This window comes from Suncus etruscus, chromosome 17 (assembly GCF_024139225.1).
Source record: "Suncus etruscus isolate mSunEtr1 chromosome 17, mSunEtr1.pri.cur, whole genome shotgun sequence".
Taxonomy (NCBI): domain Eukaryota; kingdom Metazoa; phylum Chordata; class Mammalia; order Eulipotyphla; family Soricidae; genus Suncus; species Suncus etruscus.
In genome coordinates, this window is record NC_064864.1 from 58,628,419 (window position 1) to 58,654,428 (window position 26,010).

Below are 26,010 nucleotides of genomic sequence, written 5' to 3' on the forward strand. Positions count from 1 at the left end.
GCAGTAACCCTTAGAATTGGCAGTTGCTGAGAAGTCTCCCTTCATACTAAAGGCAGAACCTTAACCAAGCACAATTGAGTATGTGGAGGGGGGCAGGCTTTACCCACAAAGGCAGTGCTAAGCACAGAACAACAAGGTTTTTTCACAAAGGCTATGCCTGTCTTATCTAAAGATTAGGGCTGAATCACCCCACAGGTGTGTTCAGTATTTCAATGAAGTGGGACTCAAAACACTTTTTGCTCGAGCCTGAAAAATATAGATGAAAATAATCCTTGCAAAGAACCCCTCATGGTAAGTTCATTTTTATTATAGGATTTCAAATGATATTCCCATTTATATAGTACTTATACTATAGACATTTCTAAGAACAAAAGTGGCTTTACAAGTGAAATATAAATAAAGCTACAAGAAATAATGCAAGTCTCATTAACATGACTTAAACCCCACAATATGGTGTTGCCCAAATAAAATGGCAACTTGAAGGTCCCCTAAAATATGTCTGCCAAGCCAGTCTGTGCCTGCCACACTCCGTGTGCTATCAGTTTCACCCTTTGCTCTACAAAGTCTCCACCTTTTTTTTTGTTTTTGTTTTTGGTTTTTTGGTTTTTGGGCCACACCCATTTGATGCTCAGGGATTACTCCTGGCTATGCGCTCAGAAATAGCCCCTGGCTTGGTGGGACCATATGGGACGCCGGGGATCGAACCGCAGTCCGTCCTACGCTAGCGCTTGCAAGGCAGACACCTTACCTTTAGCGCCACCTTCCCGGCCCCAAGTCTCCACTTTTACAGAATAAAATGATGTCCTTGAGCCTTTTTCTAAATTTTTTTTCTTTTTCTAAATATTTAAGCCCATATCTGTGTTTATTTTATTGTTAGAATGAACCCACAGCAAAACTCACAAATGCAAATAGGACCAACTCCACGAATTCAAAATAGGTTGATCTTGATGATTTACATTGTCAGCAAAATAACAGGAGAACATGTCAACTGTGCTAGATAACTGGTGGACCCTGAGATTGCATCATGGGTCCTGGGCTCTGAAAAGAAAAACATACATCTAGGTTGGTTTCTTTATCGTGTGTAGACCTAATGAGTGGACTTATCATTTGAAAACATGCCTGACTGTATTTTTGTATTAGATGTACTTGAGAACTGCTGAGATCTGTAGTTTGAAGGCGCTTTACAATTGTGTTAATGAGCTCAGAAATTACACTAGTGCTCAAATCTCTGGAGGCATGGAATGCATGTTTGTTTAGCAATAGAGTTAAATGACTCTGTGTCTCAACTGTCTCCAGGCCGGTGCTTCCACCAGAAGGAGATTTATTCTTCTTGTAAATTCAGAATATTTTTAGTGAGGAAGTACAAAAGACACATTTTATTGGTTTCAGTTAAAAGCTTTTAACTAACTGTGCTATCAGAGCACAATAATGTTGAGTTAGTTTTGCTTTATTTGTTCATCATGTTTAAATATGTTTCTATTTGGTACTGTGGAATAAATAAACTATCTTGAAATAATGACCAATGACTCTTCCCATTATGAGATTTTGTGCTGTTGGCCAGTTCCTCAACCTACTCAGTAATGTCATACTGAGGTTTCTGAAAACATACCAAAGAATTTCAGTCTTCTTAGCCTATTATGATTTCCTTTTGAAAATTTCCAGCATTGAGTTTCTGATGTTTGATGTAAGCAAGTCCTTCTTTATGATTCACATTTCAGAGGTGATCTTTCTGGCCACATCTGTCTCTAGTTCCCTATTGTCTGTGACTAGAGTCTATGTTTAACCTAAAGTGAACTGTGTCCTTAGATATTTGGTTGCCCTTTGGTTCTTAGAACATCTCACTAAGGGAATTAAAAGAAAGAATTGGCACAACAATCACTCTTATAAATCCCCATTAGTGCTAAACAAAATACAGACACTTCGAGGAGAAGGAAAGAATGTATTCTCCCTCAGGGATACCAGGTTGACATGGGGGAACAACACTGGATCTTAAAAAACAGCTCTTATTAAAATTTGTGGATGTGATCTCTAAAGGATACCCCCACCTCACATTATTTTTCTCCATAGATGAATCTATATTTATAAATATAGATCTAGATATAAACATAAATTGTGTAAATGTACTTAGTAGATACATTGTTTTATATGCAAGCACAAATAAGTCCATGTCTATTGTGCCTGTGTGTGTATGCACAAATATGTAGCTTTGTGTGTATGTAAGTTCCAAATGTTTATATTATAATGTTAAAATAAAACCTATTAGAGTTTTTATTACATCAAATAAATTTGTAAACATTTGTGAGTTAAAGCTGAAGGTATCAGGATATAAACATCTAAAATATACACATGATGGAGCCAGAAAGATAACACAGCGGTAGGACATTTGCATTGCACCTTGAATGATCTAGGATGGACCCAGCTTCAATTCCCGGTATCCCTCAAACCTGCCAGGAGTTATTTCTGAGTGCAGAGCCAGGAGTAACCCCTGAGCACCATCAGTTGTGGCCCAAAAAACAAAACAAAACAAAAATAATACACATAAAATGTTTAGAGACACATTTTATACAAACAGAGATGAGTGAATAGAAAATTGCTACATCTATGTATTATTTTCTCATCAGCTTTTAATGTGACTATATTTGATTAGGTAGTTATTTTATACTTTTTGTGTAAAAAAAAAAACCAATGCCTTATTGTTCTTACTATATTGAATTAATAAAATTTGAGCCTCCTTCTCTCCAACAAAACTGAGAGTTAAAAGTCAAGGTAACCTTTATATTCTCTCATGTTTCTTGATGAGATTCCTGAAACTCAGTTAATGCTCAATAAATGTTCTTTGAATGTATGAAATGGATGATGGATAGATAAATGAACAAGAAGAGTCTTTGTTTCCTTTCATGGTTAAGCAAAGTGTTTGGAATCCAGAAGTCCTGATCCAAAATAGATGAAGAAGTTGTAAGTCATTTGAAGATATAAATTTGGGTCCTTTTTCCTTTCTGGGATGACAAGGGAAGGTCTTCTGTCTTTTTGATAAATGTTTCCACTTTCTCCATCAGTCACAGGCTTTCAGTCTTAACACGGGGAGGTGGAAAGGAGATTGTTGCAATGCAAATGGAACCCATTTACAAAAACAAGAGTTTGTAAAGGCCATAGAGTCTGGTCTCCACATGGACAGAAGAGTCTTATGATAGCCAGACTTAGGAGCCCAAGGAGATAGGACTGTTTGTAGAAGTACTTCTTATGCTGATTCCTTCATACTGAAGAAATGCAATGTTCCACCAAAGGTTTTGTGCAATTTGTATTCGGTTGGCTAAATGATAGCTTATTTATCTATAAAGAGTGCTAAAGGTAGCTCATGGCTCAAACATAAAAGAGACATTCCTAATTTCAGTAGTTTTCTCCTCCAATCTCAGGAATGACAGGACAGTTCCACCCTTCCAATTGCTCTGCTTTATTCAGGAGCAACCACAGGGAAGGTCATTTCAATATGAACCATATCTGTATTCAAAAAAGAAAAGCAAGGGGCCAGAGAGATAGTAAGGCACTTGTCTCCTTTATAGCAGACCAGAGTCCAATTTATCACTACCACCACTCCAATATAGAGCTAAAAGTAAGCTCTAAACACTGCAGAGTACACTGTCCAACTCCCTGTGCATGCAAATACACGCACGCATGCGCGCACACACACACACACACACACACACAGTCACAAAATGCATTAGTACCTCAAAAAAAAATCTATTACAAAAACCAACATGCAAACCAACATGGAATCGTTTTTGTGTGTGCAAAAAAAAATTTTTTTTTTTGGTTTTTGGGTCACATCTGGTGGTACTCAAGGGTTACTCCTGGCTCTGCATTCAGAAATCATTCCTGGAAGGCTTGGAGGACTATATGGGATGCTTGGATTCAAACCACCATCCTTCCTGTGTTGGCCGCTTACAAGGTAAGCGCCCTATTGCTGTACTATTTCTCTGGCCCCGGAGAAGAAAATATTAATAGCAAAATGGACAGGTTTATTCTTGTCTACTAAAGTTTGGTTTCATTACTTCATAAAAGTAAAATTCTTCATAAAATTCTAGCCTTGATTGTATCGTTCGCTTAAAGGAATTAAAACAATAAACTGAGAACAGGACATTGTCCACTGGGAAAATGTTCTCAAGAAGCGTGAGCTCAAAACAAAGACTCCAGGGAGCGTCTACAGGGCTCTTGCCTGCCTGGAAAGACCTGATCTGATGCTCAGCCCTAAGGCATCAAGTCCTCCACACATTCCAGAGATGCCTTTTGGCTAGGGCTCCTCTCTACTTGTAGGAAGACTAGCTGGTAAGGAAAATAAATCCTCATGGTGGAGTAGAATAGTGAGGCCTGTGCTCCAGACTTCATTCTCTTGCTTTCCCTTCACCAAAAATGAAATTGGGTTAACTGCAAACCTAAAAGCTAATGGGCCATAAGTATTTAGCTGTTTGAGCAGGCTCAAGGCAGGGCTGAGAGCACCAGCCCCTCTCCACCCTCTAAGAAACCATTTACCCCAACCAGTAGGTCTATCTCTTCTTTTGCCCCAGGCCTTGTGCTAAGAACAAGAAAAGAACAGCTAGAAGGCTCCCTCTTCTGGAAGACACACTCAGTCAGTAGTCCAGATATTCAATACACCTCAGAGAATGATTCCCCACAGATTCATAGGAGCTCACAAACAACTTTCAAGAAAATACCTCAGATTTCTGGGACTTGCACTTCTTCCTCAGTAAATTCAGGGAGTGGAATTGTGAAGCCTTCTTTGCCTTTCAACCAGTACGTTGTTTGTTCACCTTTGCCCTGTGGGAGATCAAGGGGAGAGCTGAGGATCACAGAGGAATGGGAAGGATCTGAGATGACAACTAGGATTTTACTTGTTTGCTAACAAAAGCACAGTTCTGTGAGGCTATTTCTAAAAAGGGCTTAGCTCTTAAGTGAAAGTTTGACTATTTCCTCAGACCTTGAGGATTAGCCTAGATCAGTGGATCCCAAATTTAACTACTGTTCAGTTTTGAGGAAAAAGAAATCACTGGATACCTATCTTCCTTATATGAACGTAAGTGTCCCCAATTGCACTCAAAGCTACTACTCCCACCCCAGCATTAGTCCAGCTAACCCAACCCCATCCTGAGGGGCAGTGATATTAGCCATTTTCAGAAAGACAGGAAGTGGACAGTTGCATACTAATGAGGAAAGTTAGAGGTGGGTGTGGAAAGCAAAGCCCAATGTGAGAGGAACCATCCATCTTTCCCTCTGAGGAACCCCTCAAAAGAAGCTCCATCTCACTCCTTGTCCTGAAGGCCAGTGTTTCTCAGAGGACAGCTGTGGACCAGGACGAAATACGTTGAGGTGTGTGTGTGAAGGAGAAAGATATTTAGCAATATAGACATGAGGTCGTAGGACCCCCAAGTTAGGCAGCTTCACTTCAGTTTCTGAGCACATTATACTCAGGAGAAAAGACATGGAGGAACTAGTGTCTCAGAATTACTTTGACTTGGTAGCAAAGAAGATTGGGATATTCCAGCAAAAGCTGAGAATTTGCAGGTGTGAAGGGTCAGAAGAAGACTGCATCAATGAGAAAGGAAACTTCTCACAGGATTGGGCTTATGAGAAGCTAGTATCTGACAAAAATTTCAAGTCTGATCCTGTCTTGTCATGTCTGAGGAAGTTCTGGCCATGGTGAGTGCCTCAAGGCACATCTTCGTGGTCTTCCTATCTCATATTGTTGAGTCACTCAACCCAACAATTGAGATGAGCATGGGATGCTCAGAGGGCCAGGTCCTACCTTGACTAGAATGGTGCCTCTCCTTCGCAAATCATACCTTCCCGAGGCCAGCAGGGCACCTGCAGTGGTCTGAGAGACGTGGATCCGGAGAGCTGCCATAAACCAGTTGTTCCATGTTAACTATTTTTTTTTTTTTTTTTTTTTTTTTTTTTTTGGTTTTTGGGCCACACCCGGTGACGCTCAGAGGTTACTCCTGGCTATTCGCTCAGAAGTCGCTCCTGGCTTGGGGGACCATATGGGGCGCCGGGGGATCGAACCTAGGTCCGTCCAAGGCTAGCGCAGGTAAGGCAGGCACCTTACCTCCAGCGCCACCGCCCGGCCCCCCATGCTAACTTTTTGCCTGGAACTTTCTTAGGCCTATCGAGGGGTGGTGCAAAGGAGAGGGTGCACTGCCCTTGGCTTAGTCTCTGGGAGAGTGGACCCCTGCAAAACCAAGCCATGACTCTGAAGTGCCCCATATATGGGCAGGATCTTTAATAATCCAAGTGTTACTCAGACATTGTTGGATGCTGCTTAACCTTTACTAAATTCAATCTATAAACAGAAGACCAACCTGATTCCATAATGCAGCTTGGAGTCCCTGTGGATGAAGGCCAGCGAGTACCTCAGGCTTCCTGCACTGGGCCATATCACTGACAGCATGGGCAGCAACGATGACTGCCACAAGAGTCAGATTTAGAGGCTGCCTGAACAGTTTCACCTGGGCCTTAAAGGCAGAGGTTTAAATCTAGGTTGGAGAGTGGGAAAATGATTTGCAAGTGTTTCTATATATGTAGGATAATGTAGATTTTTTTTTTTCCTTTCGTTTTGTTCTTGTTTATCTGAGGGGCCACACTCAGTAGTTCTCAGTAGTTACTCCGGGCTCAGTACTCAAAAATCACTCCTGGCAGGTTTAGGGAACTATGGGATGTCAAGGATTGAACCGGGGTCAGCCCCAGGTCAGCTGCAAACAAGGCTAACACCCTACCCACTGTGCTATGGTTCCAGTCTCAAGGAAATGTAGAATTTTAGAAGAAGCTTAGCCTCATTTCTTTAAAACTGAAAAGACAAACTAATTTTTTCTGGCCAGACTGATAAATGTTTCCACTGCAATAATTCATGCAGGGTCAGAGTGATAGCACAGCAGTAAGGCGTTTGCCTTGCACATAGCCAAGCTGGGATGAACCTGGGTTTGATTCTCAACATTTTGTATGGCTCCCCAAGCCTTCCAGGAGCAATTTCTGAGTAACCTCTGTGCTGAGTGCAGCTGGTATGGCCCAAAAACAAACAAAAAAAGAAAGAAAATTCACATTGGTCTCAATAAAAACTATAAATAATAATAATAATAATAATAATAATACTTGATGAAATAAAATTACTGCAAAGTAAGAGAGGTGATGGTCCCTGGAAGAGCAATGAGTAGAATACAGGGTTCCTCTACATCCCCACAACCACACTCTCCATCCATGATCATCAAAGCACAACCATAGGTCAAATCCAACTAGCACCTGTATTTGCATGCAAAGTTTGACTAGTACATGTTAGCCATTTGTTTATATGTTGCCTAGATTTCTTTCATATGCCAATGCAGTGACATAGCTGTGACATAAGTAGCTGTTACAGAGACTAGGATTATACAGGAAAGAGTGGCCAACTCCTGATCTTCATCCTCATGGACTTATTAGATGTGTGCCTGCCTGTTCAGATTGGAAAGTCTCGGAAGGCGGAAATGGTATGTGTTCACGGAGCCCCAAAAGCAGATACAATGGCAAAGCCCCACCTACAAGTCTTGTGGTCAGTGTTGTCTGAAGTGGTAATGATCTAACTTCTAAATGGAAAGCGGAAGACAAAATTCAAATGACCCTTTATAATATACCCTCCAGTGAAAAATAGCTGAGAGGAGGAAAGTATACTTTGCAATACTTTGAATGATACCCACGGAGACTGCTGCTTTCCATCCGGGAGGCCATGTTCACTGTGTCTCCAAACAGACAGTATCTGGGCATAGTGATTCCTACCACACCAGCCACCACAGGCCCTGCAAAGGAGGAAGAGAAGACCATAAGCCTTTCCTGAGGATCACTTGCCATAATTCTCATTGAGTTCACAGGTGCAATTCAGCAGGAATATGTTGTGTCTTCCTGGAAAAAAACTGGGTTTACAGAGAGGTGATCGAGAGAAACCAAAGACTTATGGTGGCACCATAATCATTGATGGTTTACTGAAAGTTTGTGTGGTTCCCCCACTCCACTAAATTCACATGTTAAAGATGTAACCTTCAAAAGACGGTTTTGGGAAGTGGGCTCTTGAAGATAATTAGAGTCAGGTGAGGCCACGATGCTAAGACTCTCATGTACCAATAATACCCTCATCAGAAGAAAAAGGGCATATGTTTGCAAACCAGAAAATTTGACCCCACTGAAGTCCTATCTTAGACTTCCAGTCTCCAGAATAATGAGAAAATTTCTGTCACATGTCACTGTTCAAAGTATGCAGACTATGGCATCTTGTTATCACAATTCAAGCTGAGCACAGCAAAAAAATTAATGGTTAGTCATTCATGCACTGCAGAGAAATGTAAACAGAGCCAGTGAGATGCATACACGAGAGCAAATGTTTCTGACTCTGGGTCAGGTTTTATTTCACTGCGCCTTGGTGGTGAAGCCTTTGATCAGCTATTGAAATTGCACAGCCCAGTGCAAAATGAACAGAAGGAGCACTTAATTTAAAAACTTTTCTGCATCCAAAGATAGCAATAATATAAAGCCTTTAATCAAAATATAGAGCATCCTGCAGGAATCTAACAAAATCAGAATGCATCAAAGGGCCTTTGACACAGAGGCATGACAAAAAAGCAACCCAGCAGAAATATACTGAACTTTGTTCCTTTTCTTACTTCATTGACTTGGCGTCTTTGGGTATGCTGTGGTTGCCAAACTGGCTAAGAGTAAACTCGCAAGGCAAGTTCAATTTTTCATTGGCCCTCATGTTCCTTTTTCATTTTAGGGTTATGAAAAGCTTCAAACCTAGATCTTGAAGACAGAACTCTCTGCCTGCCAGCCTACCCAGACCCCAAGATCCCCTGCCTCTATGTGAGCTACCTGTGTGGAGGCCAATCCGGAGCTTGAGCTTCTCTGTGGGCATGTGCCCAATCTGGAAGTGCAGGACAGCACTGAGGAAGTGCAAGGACATGGTGGCAATCTCATCCACATGCTGGGTGCCATTGCGAATGGGAAGTCCACTAGCCACCATGTAGGCATCACCAATGGTCTCGATCTGAAAAGAAGAGTTAATTAAAGGTACTGCTGACCATGAGGACCAAAAGCCAGGAACCAAAATGGAGCCAGGGACCAAAGCCACTCATCAGTACCCTAGGCTTTGAGAGAGCCTGTTTCACTATCAGTGCTCCTGCCCCTTGAATTTTCTTCCTCATGCCAGTTGCTTCCACCTCTGAGACCAAATAGTGGGGGGACCTGTTTAAACCAGACAGCCAGCAGAGCTCTATGGGGAGTAAATATTTTAGTTCTAACTTCCTATTTCAATGTCCAAACATTGCACACACATCTGACTAGGGTGCTTGTGCATTTGGTTGTGGTGCTTACACATTGGCTGCTGAGCATCATCCACTGTGCATTGTGCATTAGTGCTAGCCCTGGGTCACACCACAGTTTGAGGCTCACTGCAGATCCTACTCCCAAGCTGCATTCATATCTAGTTGTTGTGCTTGCACATGAGCTCACAAGGGCTACATACTTGGCTGCCATGCTGGACTCATATTTCTTTTTTTTGGGGGGGGGGGGGTTGGGTCACACCTGGCAGTGCTCAGGGGTGACTCCTGGCTCTGTGCTCAGAAATCACTCCTGGCAGGCTTGGGGGACCATATGGGATGCTGGAATTCGAACCACCGTCCTTCTGCATCTAAGACAAATGCCTTACAGCTGTGCTATCTCTCCAGCCCCTAGACTCACATTTCCTTTTAGCTATGTCACTCCCCGGGTTTTGCACCCTGTCATTCTAGGACTATCATATACCAGGCTACAATAGGGTAGATTGTGCTTGTGTTACGGGAAATCACAGACAACAGAACTGCCAAAATCAAGCTCAGAATGTGCCTCAACACCAGGGATTACATGGCCTCACACTCGCAGGGCAGGATCTTTAGTCACTGTGCAATTTTCCCGTTTCTTAGATGATGTTTTTATTTGTTTGTTTGTTTGGTTGGTTGGTTGGTTGGTTGGTTGGTTGGTTGGTTGGTTTTTGGGTCACACCAGGCAGTGCTCAGGTCCTGGTTCTATGCTCAGAAATCACTCCTGGTGGGCTCAGGGGACCATATGGGATGCCGGAATTCGAACCACCGTCCTTCTGTATGCAAGGTAAATGACCTACCTCCATGCTATCTCTCTGACCCTTGGATGATGTTTTTAGTTTGATTTGTTTTACTGAGTTTGAGGAATACCTAAGGGTGATTTGACTCTGTGTTCAATGATTGTTCCCAGTGATATTCAGGAGACCATGGTGGTATAGGGATTAAATGAGGGTCAGTGATACACCAGATAAGTGCCATTACCTCTGTATATCTCTTCAATCCTGATGGAGTAGATTTTGAAGGATCACAATGATTCATGGGCCAGAGCGGTGGCACAAGTGGTAAGGCATCTGTCTGCCTTGCCCACACTAGCCTAGGACGGACCTCGGTTCGATCCCCCAGCATCCCATATGACCCCCCCAAGCCAGGAGCGATTTCTGATCACAAGGCCAGGAGTAACCTTTGAGTGTCACCGGGTGTGGCCCAAAAACCAGAAAAAGATTCATTAAGTGGATTCCACCCAAATCAACCTAAAGTGTGTTCATCTTTACAGAGTCTCATATACATCGACAAATCTACATTCTATAAATATTTACATAGACATGCTTCTACATGCCTGGACCAGCTGAGAGATCCTCTTGTCTCCTAACCCATGTCTAAGAACTGGCTTTTAGATTGGCCATTCACATCACATGACATGTACAAGCTCAATGTTACAGTCTTTTCCAGATGCCTTTTCTCTTAAGGGGGAATCCAAGGATGATGTGGTCAAAGCAGAATTTCAGGTATGAGTTAAGCACTGTAAACACCCAGGTATGTGGTCCCCAAGTTACACGAAGTTAACTATTTGGGGGGTGACATTCCCCACCATGAACACATCCTTTGTGATGAAAAGTTGCTTTGTTGTATTCTTCATAATTGGGAAGGATCCTACCCAGTGATTCTCAGAGACCAGTGAGATGCTGGAGTTTGAACATGGGACTTGTGTTTGCACAGCACTTTACACCTTTGGGCTACTGCCCCTTTAGCCACCAAACTAATTTGACTTTCATACAGAATATGACTGACATGGCAACACTGAGTGAAGTCCGGAGAAAGCCACCTAGCAGAATAGATCTGATTGGAGGGGGAGAGAAGGTCATGTGTTTTGTTCCTTGAAATACTTGTGCTAACTTTTCTTTCACTCTCAACAGAGGCAGCAATTAGAGAGTAGTCACTAAGGATATGCCCCAGAGGGATATGACCATACTGTTCTTCAGTTCTCCCTGGCTCCAATCCCTGGAATCATAGTTAGCACTGACATGTCAGAAGAGGAACAAGGCACATAGCATCATCCCAGAATTTGGCTACATTCAAAAGTCCAAAAAAGCATAAAGCAGCCATTGCCATACCATCTGGTTGCAGTCAGATGAGTCATTTTCACTCTGCTACCAACCTCTAGTCCATTTCCTACACCAGGAGGTCATATTCCTATACCCCTCAGCTCTCATTAGGCAAGTCACTGTGTCCACAACAGCACCAGAATCTGAGAAGCCATATTGACTGAACTGCTGAGGATCAAGGCAATGAAAGAGACACTGAAAAATCCAGGGGATCCAAAGGGCTGGAGAGAGTACAAGGGGCTGAGTATATGCAGGGCATCAACAATTGGTGATTCCTGACAAGCACATCTGTGCTTAAAATCTTTTTCATGACAGCAATGTCAACAGAATAACATGCCTCTGCCAGGCACTGAGACAGCTGCCAGCCCATAGGAAAGCATCCAGAACCGGTTCATCTGGCTGATCAGGAGGAACACATGTCTCCTTCTGTCCAGTGACAGGCATCTCACCTTATATACATCGTAAGCTTGAATGATGTGGTCAAATAAACAATATAGGTCATTCAGGAGCCTGACAACTTGCAAGGGAGAGCTGAGAGAACACAGTTTTGTGAAGCCAACAATGTCAGAAAAAAAGATGGTCACGGATTCAAAATGTTCTGGTTCCACAGATCTGCCATCGATGAGCTGCTCTACAATGAAGCTGAAATCAGAGAATTGGGCAACTTAATTATGTTTCTAGCGACTTCTCTCCTGTAGCCCTAAGCGAAATCATTTTTGTAGGTGCAAATGCTTCATTAGACTAGTTTTCTGGTTAACAAAGTCCACCGGACAGAAGGAGAAGCTTGCAATACTCAATTCTCTAAGGAGCTATTTTAATTGATATGAGAGCAGGGGCTGAGGGGAGCCATTCCAAACTTGCCTTTACAACATGAAAAGTCTCCCAGCAGTCATCTGATTTTCTATTGGCTGGAGAGTCTGATTGTCAAAAATCATTTCCAGGTGTGAAATCAAATATAAGTACCCACAAATGATTTCTGCTTCAACTATCTTACCTGAATACGTTCAAACTACACACACACACACACACACACACACACACACACGCGCGCGCGCGCATGCACGCACAAATCTAATTTCTTTGGTCAAGATATATGAGAAGGTATTCTTGTAACAGAGTGCTCTAAGTGTTTAAGTAAGAACCCAAAAACGGGCCGGAATGGTGGCGCAAGGGGTAAGGCGCAAGGGGTAAGTAAGGCCTTGCCCGTGCTAGCGTAGGACATCGGTTCTGTCCCCTGGCGTCCCATATGGTCCCCCAAACCAGGAGCAATTTCTGAGCACATAGTCAGGAGTAACCCCTGAGCGTCACCAGGTGTGGCCCAAAAACCAAATATAAATAAATAAAACAAAACAAACAAACAGACAGACAAAATAAAACCCAAAACAAAGAAAGTTCTGAGTTCTGAATCTGAAGTCATGAGATTGCTTTTGTTTGTTTTGGGTGACACCCAGTCTACTCAGGGCTAGACTGGCTTTGTCTCAGAAATTATTCTGAGCAGCCTCGGGGTACCATATGGAATGCCAGAGATCGAATACGGGTTAGCCACCTGCAAGGCAAACGCCCTATCCGGTTTCCATCCTACCACTGTTTTTTGTTTGGTTTTGGTTTTTGTTTATTTACAGGTACAAGCAGAGCTCAATTAACTGCACTCACGAGTCTCGTGCGCCATCTAGTGGTCCTCTGTTGTTAACGCACCTACTCTGGGAGAAGTAACTGCCCTGCGTTTTCTCTGTTCCTATGAATTCCAGGGCATTCTGCCTCCCTTTACCAGTAGGAGTGCTTGACCCATTAAACTAAAAGACCTGATGTTATCTTTGGAAAGGAACAAAGGAAACGATGTCTTCCAGTAGGGTTTCTTAGATAATGCTGCGATTGCATCCTGGCTTCCTTTGTCCTCAAACCTTTGGATACCTACCTAGGCAGCATTGTGAACAGCAGCTTCTCTACCTTCCTCTTCTCTGCCGTCAGCTGATTGGTGCGTTCTGCCACCACTTCCTCCAAGTGATTGGCGTAGACTTCCAGCTTGCTTGCCATATTGTCCAGTATGCTCACCCGGCTTTAAGAGAAACCAGACATTGACGTCTTTTTCCAAGAATTTCAGCATAACTTCCAACTCTGTATTCCAAGAACTCACATGCCTCATCCTTGAGCCTTCTGCCAACACATAGCGATAAAACGCTCAAGATTATGAGGCCCTCTGGCCTGCCTTTGACCAACTCTGGGATCCAGAGAGCCCCTTTCCCCTCGTTTGGTAAGTGAGATTAACAAGACAGAGGGGAGTTTTCAAAAGATGGAGACTTTAGGGTTGATTTGGTACCAACAAATGGTGGTTTTCATTGGCTTTCTCCGACTTCTCAACCTGTTCAATATCATCATGATTGCTAATTAGGAATGTATATTTTAAGGTGAGCTGTCATTATTTTTTGTTTCAGATGAAAGCACAAAGGGTACTTCTATGTATTAGTCCTCCTTGTTTTAGAAGGAGCTTGACAAGGAAAAAATATTTAAGTTCTTTTAACTTCAAAAACATATAGAAAACAGATTTGCCTTAGCACGAAGATCATAACTGCTAATAATAAGTCTTTTAACTGACAAGAAACATACCCCTTGAAATGAGTTTGATGCGGCAAACTTAATCTAGTGAGAAATTGCACTCAGAAAGCACAACCAAATAGTGTGAAACAAATGCCCCACTTCCAGCTAAGGGTTTCTCTGTCAATTCGACAAACTCAAGCTGCTTCTCTCAGCCTCTGGCTGCAGATGTTCATTGTGCCAAATGATGATACAATTACCCTGATGAGAAGAAAATGGCTTTCAAGACAGTTTTGAAGAGCCTACTCTAAGACTGGTGAATAATTTCTCATCCCAAAGTATAAGACCAATTGATTCATCATGACCCTGAAATGCTGGTTTGAAAAATATCCTGGGGCCGGCGAGGTGGTGCTAGAGGTAAGGCATCTGCCTTGCAAGTGCTAGCCAAGGAAAGATCGCAACCACGGTTCGATCCCCCGACGTCCCATATGGTCCCCCCAAGCCAGGGGCTATTTCAAAGCGCTTAGCCAGGAGTAACCCCTGAGCATCAAACAGGTGTGGCCTGAAAACCCCCCCCCAAAAAAAAAAATATATATACCCTAAGGATAATGTTAAAAGCCCCTAGAAAAGAGCCGGAGCGGTGGCGCAAGCGGTAGGGTGTTTGCCTTGCATGCGGCTAACCTAGGATGGACTGTGGTTCAATCCCCCGACGTCCCATATGGTTCCCCAAGCCAGGAGCTATTTCTGAGCGCATGGCCAGGAGTGGCCCCAGGTGAGGTGAGGAAGAAAAAAAAATACCTAGAAAAGAAGCCCTAAGTGAGTGATCCACGATGTCCAAAATGAACAAAAATAGGCCTGGATAGATGCAGAATCTGATCTGTGTTTGTGACAACTGTGGAATGAACGCAAATCTCTCAGGTAGCACAATGCAGGGCATGGGGTAGACCCTAAGGGAGTGGATGATAAGGGAAAAAATGTATAAGGGAATGAACAAATGAATGACTGAACAAAAAACAGAGAGCCATGGGTCAGAGAGATATCACAGAAGTAGGGCATTTGCCTTGCACATGGTTGACCTGGAACGGACCCAGGTTCAATTACCAGTGTCCCATCTGGTACCCTAAGCCTGCCAGGAGCAATTTCTGAATGCAAAGCCAGGAATAACCCCTAAGTGCTGCCCGATGTGGCCCCAAAACAAAACAAAACAAAACAAAAAACCAGAGAGCTGCACAGAGAAAATAACAATTATGTAGTTTTAAACTGCCAGAAGTTAAATTATTAGCAGAAACATCACATTTGTTGTGTCTCTTTTACCTACCCTTTGGGACTGGCTTCTCGTAACATTTTCTTGATCAAAGAGAAATTGGGTCTTTTCTTTGGAGATTCATCCCAACATGCCTTTATCAGAGCCACAATCTTCTCATTGCCCTTCTCTTCTGGCAGGGAAGGTCGAAGTGGAACTGGTGCCTTAGGGTCCTTGATACGGCTGATAATTTCTGATATTCAGTGATAAAGAAGTTCATTTTCGATTTACATAGTCAAATGTCTGAATGGTGCACCATTCAGTTTTACCTCATCTTCAACCTACATGTTGTCAACTTTACAAATTGACCTTTAGACTCCATGGAATAGATTAGAATCTTTAAAGAATATGATTTTTATTTTTGAGGGGTTTTGGGTCACACCTAGCAGTGCTTAGGGTTTACTCCTCGCTCTATGCTCAGAAATTGCTTCTGGCACGCTTGGAGAACCATATGGGATGCCAGGATTCAAACCATCGTCCTTCTGCATGCAAGGCAAACGCACTACCTCCATGCTATCTCTCCAGCCCCATAATATGATTATTTTAATATAAATTTCTGAATCCCCTTGGAAAAAGAAATATTATTTCAATGTAAATACCATTTTATTATTTTTTTAATTATTTCTCAAAAAACTTTCCTTAAAGTAAAATTTTTCTCTACAGAATTCCAAGGAATATACAAATGTTTGATGATGAAAATCCCCAAAGTATGTTTTCTATTATCATTATTTTTATTATATGCTCCACTAACATTTTCGGGGGTCACACCCTGCAGGGGTTACTCCCAGCTCTGCACTCAGAAATCACTCCTGGGGGGGGAACCATCTGGGGGACCATATGGGATGCTGGGATTCGAATCACCGTATGTCTTGGATCTGCTGCATGCAAGGCAAACAAACACCTTGCCGCTGTGCTATCTCTTAGGCCTCTCCACTAATATTTTTAACACATAGATGTTAGTCCATGACCTGTTCTATGTCTGATTCTGTAAACTCACTTTCTATCACTTTCTCATTAACTGCTACCAATATCTATGAAACATTATATTTAGATATTTAGATTCTGGAGTAATAGTATAGCAGGTAGAGCATTCGCCTTGCATGTGGCCAACCCAGGTTTAATCCCAGCACCCTCTAGTGTCTCCAAGCCCTGCAGGAGTGGTTGAGCACAGAGCCAGGAGTAACTCTGAACACTACCGGATGTAACATAAAAAACAAAAATTAAAAAATTGTGTTTAGGGGCAGGAGAGATAGCATGGAGGTAAGGCATTTGCCTTGTATGCAGAAGGAAGGTGGTTCGAATCCCAGCATCCCATATGGTCCCCTGAGCCTGACAGAAGCGATTTCTGAGGATAGAGCCAGGCCAGGTGTGACCCAAAAAACAAAAAAAAAAAAAATTGTGTTTAGCCAAGATTTTTAATGGAATTAAAATTTTGAAAATGATGCTTCCATATTTCCATTTTAAAAACTGGGTAACAACACAGATGGATCTTAAATGGATGTCATATATAAATAGAAGCTAGTTAACACAAGCCATCTACTTTGTCAGTGGTCTTTAACACTGTAGAAAAGCTGAAAGGCAATGTTCTACCACCTTGATTATAACTTCTGGTTCACAGGCCATTATACAGGACAGGGGCCAATGTGCAGATTTTAAAAGGTTGAAATAACCTGTTCTATACAATTGTGTTTATTTGACTTTTTAGGAAAGGTATAAACAAAACAGTGAAAGAATTTAAGATAATGAAAGTATTCTGCCTGGTACTGTGGTGTTGGATACATAACATACTACTTACCAAAACCCACAGAACTCTAGAGCACAAAGTGAACAGAAAGGAATTCATTTAAAAGGCTTCAATTGGGGCCAGAGCGATAGCACAATGGTAGGGCTTTTGCCTTGCACACAGCCAACCTGGGACTGACTTGGGTTGAATCCCAGGCATCCCATATGGTCCTCTGAGCCTTCCAGGAGCAATTTCTGAGCGCAGAGCCAGAAGTAACCCATGAGCGCCACCAGGTGTGGCCCAAAAACCAAACCTCCCCAAAAAAGGGCATTGATTGAGAGATTGGATAATGCACAGAATGCATGCAAATTGTATCAAAAGAGTCTCCCTATCTGACAAATGTGGCATCACTCACTGCAAGAGTAAAGGGACAGCTAACTTCCTATTTCCAAAGAAGAACTAGAAACCACTGACTACAAAAACTGTTCATAGCTATAGAACAGGAGCCAAAGCAATAGCACAGTGGTAAGGCATTTGCTTTTGCACGTGACCCAGGATGGACCTGGGTTAGATCTCCAGCATCCCACATGATCTCTGGAGCCTCCCAGGGGTGATTTCTGAGCACAGAATCAGGAGTAACCCCTGAGCACCACTGCCGGGTATGGCCCAAAAAAACAAAACAAACATAACTATAGAACATATATATGGATATAGATAAGAGATAGAAATATACTTGGAGGGCTGGTGAGGTGGCGCTAGAGGTAAAGTGTCTGCCTTGCAAGCGCTAGTCAAGGAAGGACCACGGTTCGATCCCCCGGTGTCCCATATGGTCCCCCAAAGCCAGGGGCGATTTCTGAGTGCTTAGCCAGGAGTAACCCCTGAGTATCAAATGGGTGTGGCCCAAAAAAAAAAAAAAAAAAGAAATATACTTGGATGAGAACAAACAAGCTTCCCACAGAGGTAAATCCAAATAACTGCTGAGCTATTCTCATTCAAGGCCAGTGAGTCAAATTCTCCACCTTGTGTGGCTTCACCTGTGACTCCCTTTATTTTTATAAGTAGTAAAATATTTATTTTTTAAAACAAGTATTTGTTCTTGGAGCCAGAGTGACAGCACAGCAGGTTGGGCATTTACCTTGTACAGGGCTGACCTCTGAGCACCACTGGATGTGGTCCAAAACCCAAGATAAATAAATTAAATTAAACAAATATTTGGTTTTTTTTTAACTGATTGTCACAATAATATTAAACAATAGAAAGTCCTCCCTTATATATGGAGTGATAAAGAAACAATGTCATGCAGTAAAAATCCCAGGAGCCACAGAAACAGAGTTGTAATCCCCAGGAGGAAGCTACCTAAAGGGGGTGGTACGACAGGAATGAATGAGAAGACACTGGGGAAACAGTGGAGAGAAGCAGACACTCTGGTAGAGAACGTGGTGCTTGAATGTTTTATTAATGAAATCTTATTATAAATCATAGTGCCTGAAATAAAATAAAATGTTGTTAAAAATAAGTGAGATAAATGTCGAAATTAATGTGGAATTAATGAACAAAGAATTAAATAAACACCAAAACTAAATGCTACACTGTTTAGGAATAAAGATATAATGAGGCCTCTGTATAAAACCAAGAGGCAAAAAGAGTGCCAAACAAAAAAGACCCAACAGAACAATAAGACATATAGTAATCCAAATGGCAAAAAAAAAAAAAAAAAATCAGAGAGAGAAATGGACTCTTTAAAGTAGTAAAGAAGAAGAAAAACTTTAAGTATATTTAAAGAAAGAACATAAAAATCAAGTCAGATCTTCTATTTGAAACAATCCAGGCAAGAAAAGAGTGAATGTCATATACAAACTACCAAGTGAAAGAAACTTTCAACCTAGAGTTCACTACCCAGCAAACCCCTCATTTATATTGGGGGGGAGGAGATAAAAATATTCTCAGACCAAAAAAAAAAAAAAAAAAAAAACTTGCAACATTCATGTTTACCAAACTGACTCTAAATTAACTACTCAAAGATCAATTATAGGGGCCGGAGAGATAGCATGGAGGTAAGGTGTTTGCCTTTCATGCAGAAGGACGGTGATTCGAATCCCAGCATCCCATATGGTCCTCTGTGCCTGCCAGGGGCGATTTCTGAGCACAGAGCCAGGAGTAACCCCTGAGCACTGCCAGGTGTGATCCAAAAAACAAAACAAAACAAAACAAAATATATATATATATATATATATATATATATAATTTATACAGGGGCCTAAGAGATAGCGCAGTGATAGGGCATTTGCCTTGCACGCAACAAATCCAAGATGGATGGCAGTTTGAATCCCATATCCCTTGAGCCTGCCAGGAGTGATTTCTGAGCACAGAGCCAGAAGTCACCCCTGAGTGACCCCCCCAAAAAAAAAGATCAATTGTGTGCCCGGAAAGATAGCACAGCGGTGTTTGCCTTGCAATCAGCAGATCCAGGACCAAAGATGGTTGGTTCGAATCCCGGTGTCCCATATGGTCCCCCGTGCCTGCCAGGAGCTATTTTTGAGCAGATAGCCAGGAGTAACCCCTGAGTGCTGCCGGGTGTGGCCCAAAATAAAACAAAAATAAAATTAAAAAAGAAGAAAAGAAAAACAAAACTCAGCCATCTGCTGCCTAAAGAAAACACACTTAAAATTTCAGGATAGACATAGGTTCAGAGTAAACAGATGGAAAGCAATTATATAAGCAACTGGAAAACAAAACAAAAAAGCTCAGACAGCCATATTTATATTCATACCAAATTGCACTTAACCTTAAGAAAGTATTTAGGGGGTCCGGAGAGATAGCACAGCGGCGTTAGCTTTGCAAGCAGCCGATCCAGGACCAAAGGTGGTTGGTTCGAATCCCGGTGTCCCATATGGTCCCCTGTGCCTGCCAGGAGCTATTTCTGAGCAGACAGCCAGGAGTAACCCCTGAGCACTGCCGGGTGTGGCCCAAAAACCAAAAAAAAAAAAAAAAAAAAAAATTTAGGGACAAGAATGGACACTACTTATTGATCAGTGGAACGACAGAGAAAGTATTAACTCTGACCAAATTTATGCACCAGAAGATGTAATCTTTTGCTCACAAACCTAGAGAAACATACGGACAGTAATGTGATAGTAGTGGGAGATTTCCATACCACTATCACCACTAGACAGATTCGTGAAGCAGAACATTAACAAAGACATAAGAGACCCAAATGAGAAACTAGAAGAATTAGAACTAAAAAATCTATACAGAGGGCCCGGAGAGATAGCACAGCGGCGTTTGCCTTGCAAGCAGCCGATCCAGGACCAAAGGTGGTTGGTTCGAATCCCGGTGTCCCATATGGTCCCCCGTGCCTGCCAGGAGCTATTTCTGAGCAGACAGCCGGGTGTGGCCCAAAAACAAACAAACAAACAAAAAATCTATACAGGGCCTTTCATCCTCAAAAAGATGAATACAGGGCCCGGAGAGATAGTACAGTGGTGTTTGCCTTGCAAGCAGCCGATCCAGGACCAAAGGTAGTTGGTCCCCCCATGCCTGCCATGAGCTATTTCTGAGCAGACAGCCAGGAGTAACCCCTGAGCATCGCCAGGTGTGGCCCAAAAACAAAAGCAAAAACAAAAAAGATGAATACACATTCTTCTCAATGCACATGGAACTTTCTCTAGGATAGACCACATTTTAGGACACAAGTCTAATGTATATAAATTTACAAACATAAGGATTATACCAAGTATCCTATCAGAGCACATGCCACAGAAATCAAGATTGATTGTAAAAAGATGTGGAGAAAAATCTAACACCTGGAGTCTAAACAACATGTTGCTCCAGAGCAGCTGGACCAAAGAGAAAAATCAGGAAAATATAAAAAGATTTGGGGCCAGAGAGATAGCATGGAGGTAAGGCGTTTGCCTTTCATGCAGAAGGTCATTGGTTCAAATCTCAGCATCTCAAATGGTCCCCCAAGCCTGGCAGGACTGATTTCTGAGTGTAGAGCCAGGAGTAACCCCTGAGCACTGCCAAAATCTAAAAATAAAATAAAATAAAATAAAAAGATTATTTGAGATAATTGATAATGAAGAAACAAATTACCAAAATCTATGGGACACAAAAGAAAAAGCAGTAATTAGGGGAAAACTCATAGCAATACAGGCCTATATTAGAAAATAAGAAAAAGACAAAATCAGGGGCCAGAGCAGTGGTGCAAGCGGTAGGATGTATGCCTTACACACGCTAATCTAGGATGGACTGTGATTCGATCTCCCAGCATCCCATATGGTTCCCCCAAGCCAGGAGCAATTTTTGAGCATATAGCCAGAAGTAACCTCTGAGTGTCACCAGGTGTAGCCCAAAAACCAAAAAGAAAAAGGCACACCTTAAACATCTTGAAAACCAACAGCAAAAGAAATCAAACACAAGCAGAATGAAATAATAAAAACCGGGCCTGGAGAGATAGCACAGCGGTGTTTGCCTTGCAAGCAGCCAATCCAGGACCAAAGGTGGTTGGTTTGAATCCAGGTGTCCCATATGGTCCCCCGTGCCTGCCAGGAGCTATTTCTGAGCAGACAGCCAGGAGTAACCCCTGAGCACTGCCGGGTGTGGCCCAAAAAAAATAAAAATAATAATAATAATAATAATAATAATAATAATAATAATAATAATAAAAACCAGAGCAGAAATCAACAAAGAAATCAAATAAAACAATACAAAGAATTGATGAAACCAGGAGCTGTTTTTTTTTTAAAAACAAACAAACATTTAAAAAAAACAAGATAGACAAATCATTGGCAAGACTCACAAAAAATAAAAATAGGGAAAATATAAAATTAAATTAGATCAGAAATGAAAGATTACAACACAGCCCCCAAAAACCCTAGACATCATAAGAGCCTATTATGAAAAACTGTACTCTGCTAAACTAGAGAATCTAGAAGAAATGGACCAATTTCTGAAAAAATATAAGGCTAGAAGAGGCACAAAATCAGGCTCCTTAGATTTCTTGGGAGCTCTGCCTGGCTGTATCCTGACTGTAGATCTTTAACCTCTGGAACCATAGACAAAGATATTTCTGTCTCCAGCCACCACATTTGTGGTCCCTTGTTCCTGTAGTTCCAGATACTAGTACTAAGGGCCTCAAAGACCACATGCAAGGTTTTTGCATGGTCTGAGAGCCCATCAGAGGATGGGCTCATTTCCCAAATGGAGACAGGGGCTCACGGAAGCAGAAGAAAAAGTGGCTTTTTATAACCCACTTTCCAATAGGATTGCACTGGATGCTGGTAGAGAACAAGTGATGAAATTCTGAGTTACTTTATTTGGGAAGAAAAGTACATCCAGTGGTGCCTAGGAGCTCATCTGACTTGGTGCTTGGGGGTCACTCCCAGTGGTACCTGGAAAAACGTGGTGTTGGGGGTGAACTCAGGGCCTCATTTATGGAAGGCAAGTGCTCTGCTACTGATTCACCTCTCCAGCCCTGCCCTGATTATTTTTTACCAAAATCTGATTCATTTTCTAGTTTGCAAAAGATTACATATTTTAAAGAGAGATTTGATAATGGAATCAACAGCAAAATCCTAAGCATTTAATAAAACAATGCACTAAAACGCAAATGTAAACCTTCGATTACACAGTGCAAGAAAAATCGAATTTAGACATTCAATAACACAATACACTAAGATTCAAATATAAACATTCAATTACACAGTGCACTAAAACTCAAATGTAGACATTCAGTAACATGGTGCATTAAAATTCAAATTTCAAAGCCAGATAAGCAGAGCATGGGCTGTTCAGGGGCACTCCCAGCCTTACCATCTGGCCTCTCTGTGAGATCCTCAAAGGGTCCTTGGTGTTGGGGGTATATCAGCTCCCTCATCACAATGGCAAAGCTGTAAACATCTCCCTGTGGGGTGCCTGACCGGGGTGCCTCTAAGAGCCTCAATAGCTCAGGGGCTGTCCAGTAAAGATCTGCAAAGCAAGGCATGTTGGCCTGGAGTCAGAGCCTCCAGCAATACAGAAACTCCCACCCATCAGCCCCAGTATGTCTGACCTAGAAGCAAACGAGGTGCAGGGATGTTATTCATTGACAAAGTAGATGTCTTGGGGCCTGAGCATTGGCACAGCAGGAGGGCATTTGCCATGCATGCACCTGACCCAGGACAGACCGCTGTTCAATCCCCCAGCGTCCCATAAGGTCCCCCAAGCCAGGAGCAATCTCTGAGTGCATAGCCAGGAGTAACTCCTGAGCATCACCGGGTGTTGCCCCAAAAGCAAAAAAACAAAAACAAAAACAAAGTCTTGCACTCCTGAGATTGGTTTTGACTCCCAGCACTTGTAACCTCCTCACCCTCAAAAAAGTCAGTGGGGTCCCAAGTAGGTGACTAGAGTACTCATCGGGTAACACATGGCAGTGGAGAAGCAGAACGTGCAGCTAAAGCGAGTCTCATTGTCTTTACTCTTCCTGTTTGGCCCACAACTGAAAAATCACTCATTGATACAAGATTCATAGAACCTAAGGGTGACTTTTTCAATTTATTTTTCTTGTTTTGGGGCCACACTGAGCTGTGCTCAGAGTTTACTCCTTCGATTCTGCATTCAGGGATACTGGTAGCACTCAGAGGGACTATATGGAATGGTGAGGATCAACCCAGGTGATACCTGTGCAAGACAGGCATCCTAAATGTTGTACTACCATAGCACTCTAACCCCAAGATTAACCACTTAAGTAGGACACCTCATTGATATTTTGTGCATGCTCGGATTTCTGAGCATTTTCATCCTCAAAGTCCAACCCCGATCTGGGTCAGCCACGTGCAAGGCAAACGTCCTACCACTGCATCATCACTTCAGCCCTTAAGTAAAGATATTTAAAAAGAAGGGGCCAGAGCAGTGGCACAAGTGCTAGGGCATTTGCCTTGCAACGTGTTAATCTAGGACGGACCACAGTTTGATCCTCTGGCATCCCATATGGTCCCCCAAGTCAGGAGTGATTTCTTTTTTGGGGGGGGTTTGTTTTTGGGTCACACCCAGCAGCATTCAGGGATTACTCCTGGCTCTATGCTCAGAAATAGCTCCTGGCAGGCTCAAGGGACCATATGGAATGCCAGGGTTCAAACCACCACCCTTCTGCACGCAAGGCAAACACCTTACCTCCATGCTATCTCTCTGACCCCCAGGAGTGATTTCTGAGCACATAGCCAGGAGGAACCCCTGAGCATCACCAGGTGTGGCCCAAAAACCAAAAAAAAAAGATGAAGAAGAGGAGGAGGAAGAGAAGAAGAAAAAAGAAGAGGAAGAGGAGGAGGGAAAGGAAGAAGAGGAAGAAGAAGAAGAAGAAAGAAGAAGAAGAAGAAGAAGAAGAAGAAGAAGAAGAAGAAGAAGAAGAAGAAGAAGAAGAAGAAGAAGAAGAAGAAGAAGAAGAAGAAAGAAGAAGAAGAAGAAGAAGAAGAAGAAGAAGAAGAAGAAGAAGAAGAAGAAGAAGAAGAAGAAGAAGAAGAAGAAGAAGAAGGAAGAAGAAGAATTATGAGTAAACCCCTAAACACAGAGCTGAGATTAAGCACCAAGCATCCCTAGCTGTGTCCTAAAGCCAAAACAAGAGAAAGACAAATGCCCAAATGCCCAAGTTTTTTCTTCAGATCACCCTATTAAATTGAAGAAGGGCAATACCCACTCCACCTACCTATTGAATGGGGATCCATTCTTTCTTTTTTGGTTTTTGGGCCACACCCAGCGGTGCTCAGGGGTTACTCCTGGCTGTCTACTCAGAAATAGCTCCTGGCAGGCACGGGGGACCATATGGGACACCTGGATTCGAACTAACCACCTTAGGTCCTGGATCGGCTGATTGCAAGGCAAACACCACTATGCTATCTCTCCGGGCCCAGGATCCATTCTTAGGGGGCAGAGGAGGACAGAAAAGGCAGTGACTAGCTCCAGGCAACCCAGCTGACCAGAATGAGAACCTGTGCTCCAAATTCAAATGTCACAGGGGGGAATTTTCCTTCCTCTCTGGGTGAATAGGACAGCCTGTTTCACCAGCTCCAGGGGTAGTCCCCATGCTGGCAATTGTGCTGGTGAACATCAGGGAGAGAGATGGGTTCAGCAGTCACAAGCAGATGAAAATTCTTAGGCTACATAACCCCTTCACCAGGAGGCACCTGTGGGTGCCAGATCTGTCAGTGTTTACCTGAGTGGCCCGTCAGAGTCTCCTGGATGCTTCTGGACTGGTGGCCATGCTTGAGCTCCCACAGCCCAAATCCTGACAGCTTCACCTGCAGTCGCCCATCCACCAGGCAGTTGGAAGGCTTCAGGTTGCCATGGGAGCCCAGGGGGCTGCTGTGGAGGAACAACATGCCCTGGAAGAGAACACATGAGCCACAGAAGCAGAAGCAGAAGCAGAGCTGATGCCAAAAGATGGCCTGAAAGAACATGCCCCTTTCCATCATATGCCAAAAGCTGCAAGCAGCCCCTCATATACAGGGCTCAACTTGTCCTGAAACACAGAAAACTATTTCTGGCCTCTCATGAAATCAAAGTTGTTAGCCTAGTGGTCAGCTCTTCCTGTGAACAGAAGCAAGTTAGCTACTCTCCTGTCTGAGTATCATGCTTGACTCAGAATTCTGGACATGACAAGTATCCCTACATCCAGGCTTAACACAGTGACATAGTGTGCTCCTGGGCACGATGCAAAATCACCTCCCTTGTTCCTCCTTAGACAATGGTCCAAACATAAGGGACCATAAGAAACATAAGAAACCAGACAGTGGGATGAAGAACATGCTTCACACCTTCCACACCATGATTTCTCTCTACCCCTATTATAAAGGGTGGCATTATAGCCACAGAATGTTATACTCAATGATGCAAGTTCAAGAATCCTGTTTGAACCCAACTGGTTGGTGGATATAGCCTATTGATTGACAGATACTGACAGCACTTGGCCTGCTGCCTATGTGTCAGACCAAGGGTGTCTCTCACCATACCAACTCC

General features: G+C 42.8%; 1 protein-coding gene across 1 annotated transcript in view; it reads right to left on the reverse strand.

Annotated features, from left to right (window-relative positions):
* Window positions 1–4,710: 4,710 nt before the first annotated feature.
* The window catches only part of LOC126033456 (guanylate cyclase 2G-like), a 49,371-nt gene continuing 28,071 nt past the window's right edge, over window positions 4,711–26,010 (reverse strand). The window contains exons 13-21 of the mRNA XM_049790432.1: window positions 25,208–25,376; window positions 22,834–22,989; window positions 15,315–15,492; window positions 13,380–13,520; window positions 11,914–12,106; window positions 8,878–9,052; window positions 7,716–7,814; window positions 5,798–5,889; window positions 4,711–4,812 (exon numbers count right to left, since the gene is read on the reverse strand). Of these exons, the coding sequence (XP_049646389.1) occupies window positions 4,711–4,812; window positions 5,798–5,889; window positions 7,716–7,814; window positions 8,878–9,052; window positions 11,914–12,106; window positions 13,380–13,520; window positions 15,315–15,492; window positions 22,834–22,989; window positions 25,208–25,376 (1,305 nt within the window). The remainder of the gene's footprint in view (window positions 4,813–5,797; window positions 5,890–7,715; window positions 7,815–8,877; window positions 9,053–11,913; window positions 12,107–13,379; window positions 13,521–15,314; window positions 15,493–22,833; window positions 22,990–25,207; window positions 25,377–26,010) is intronic.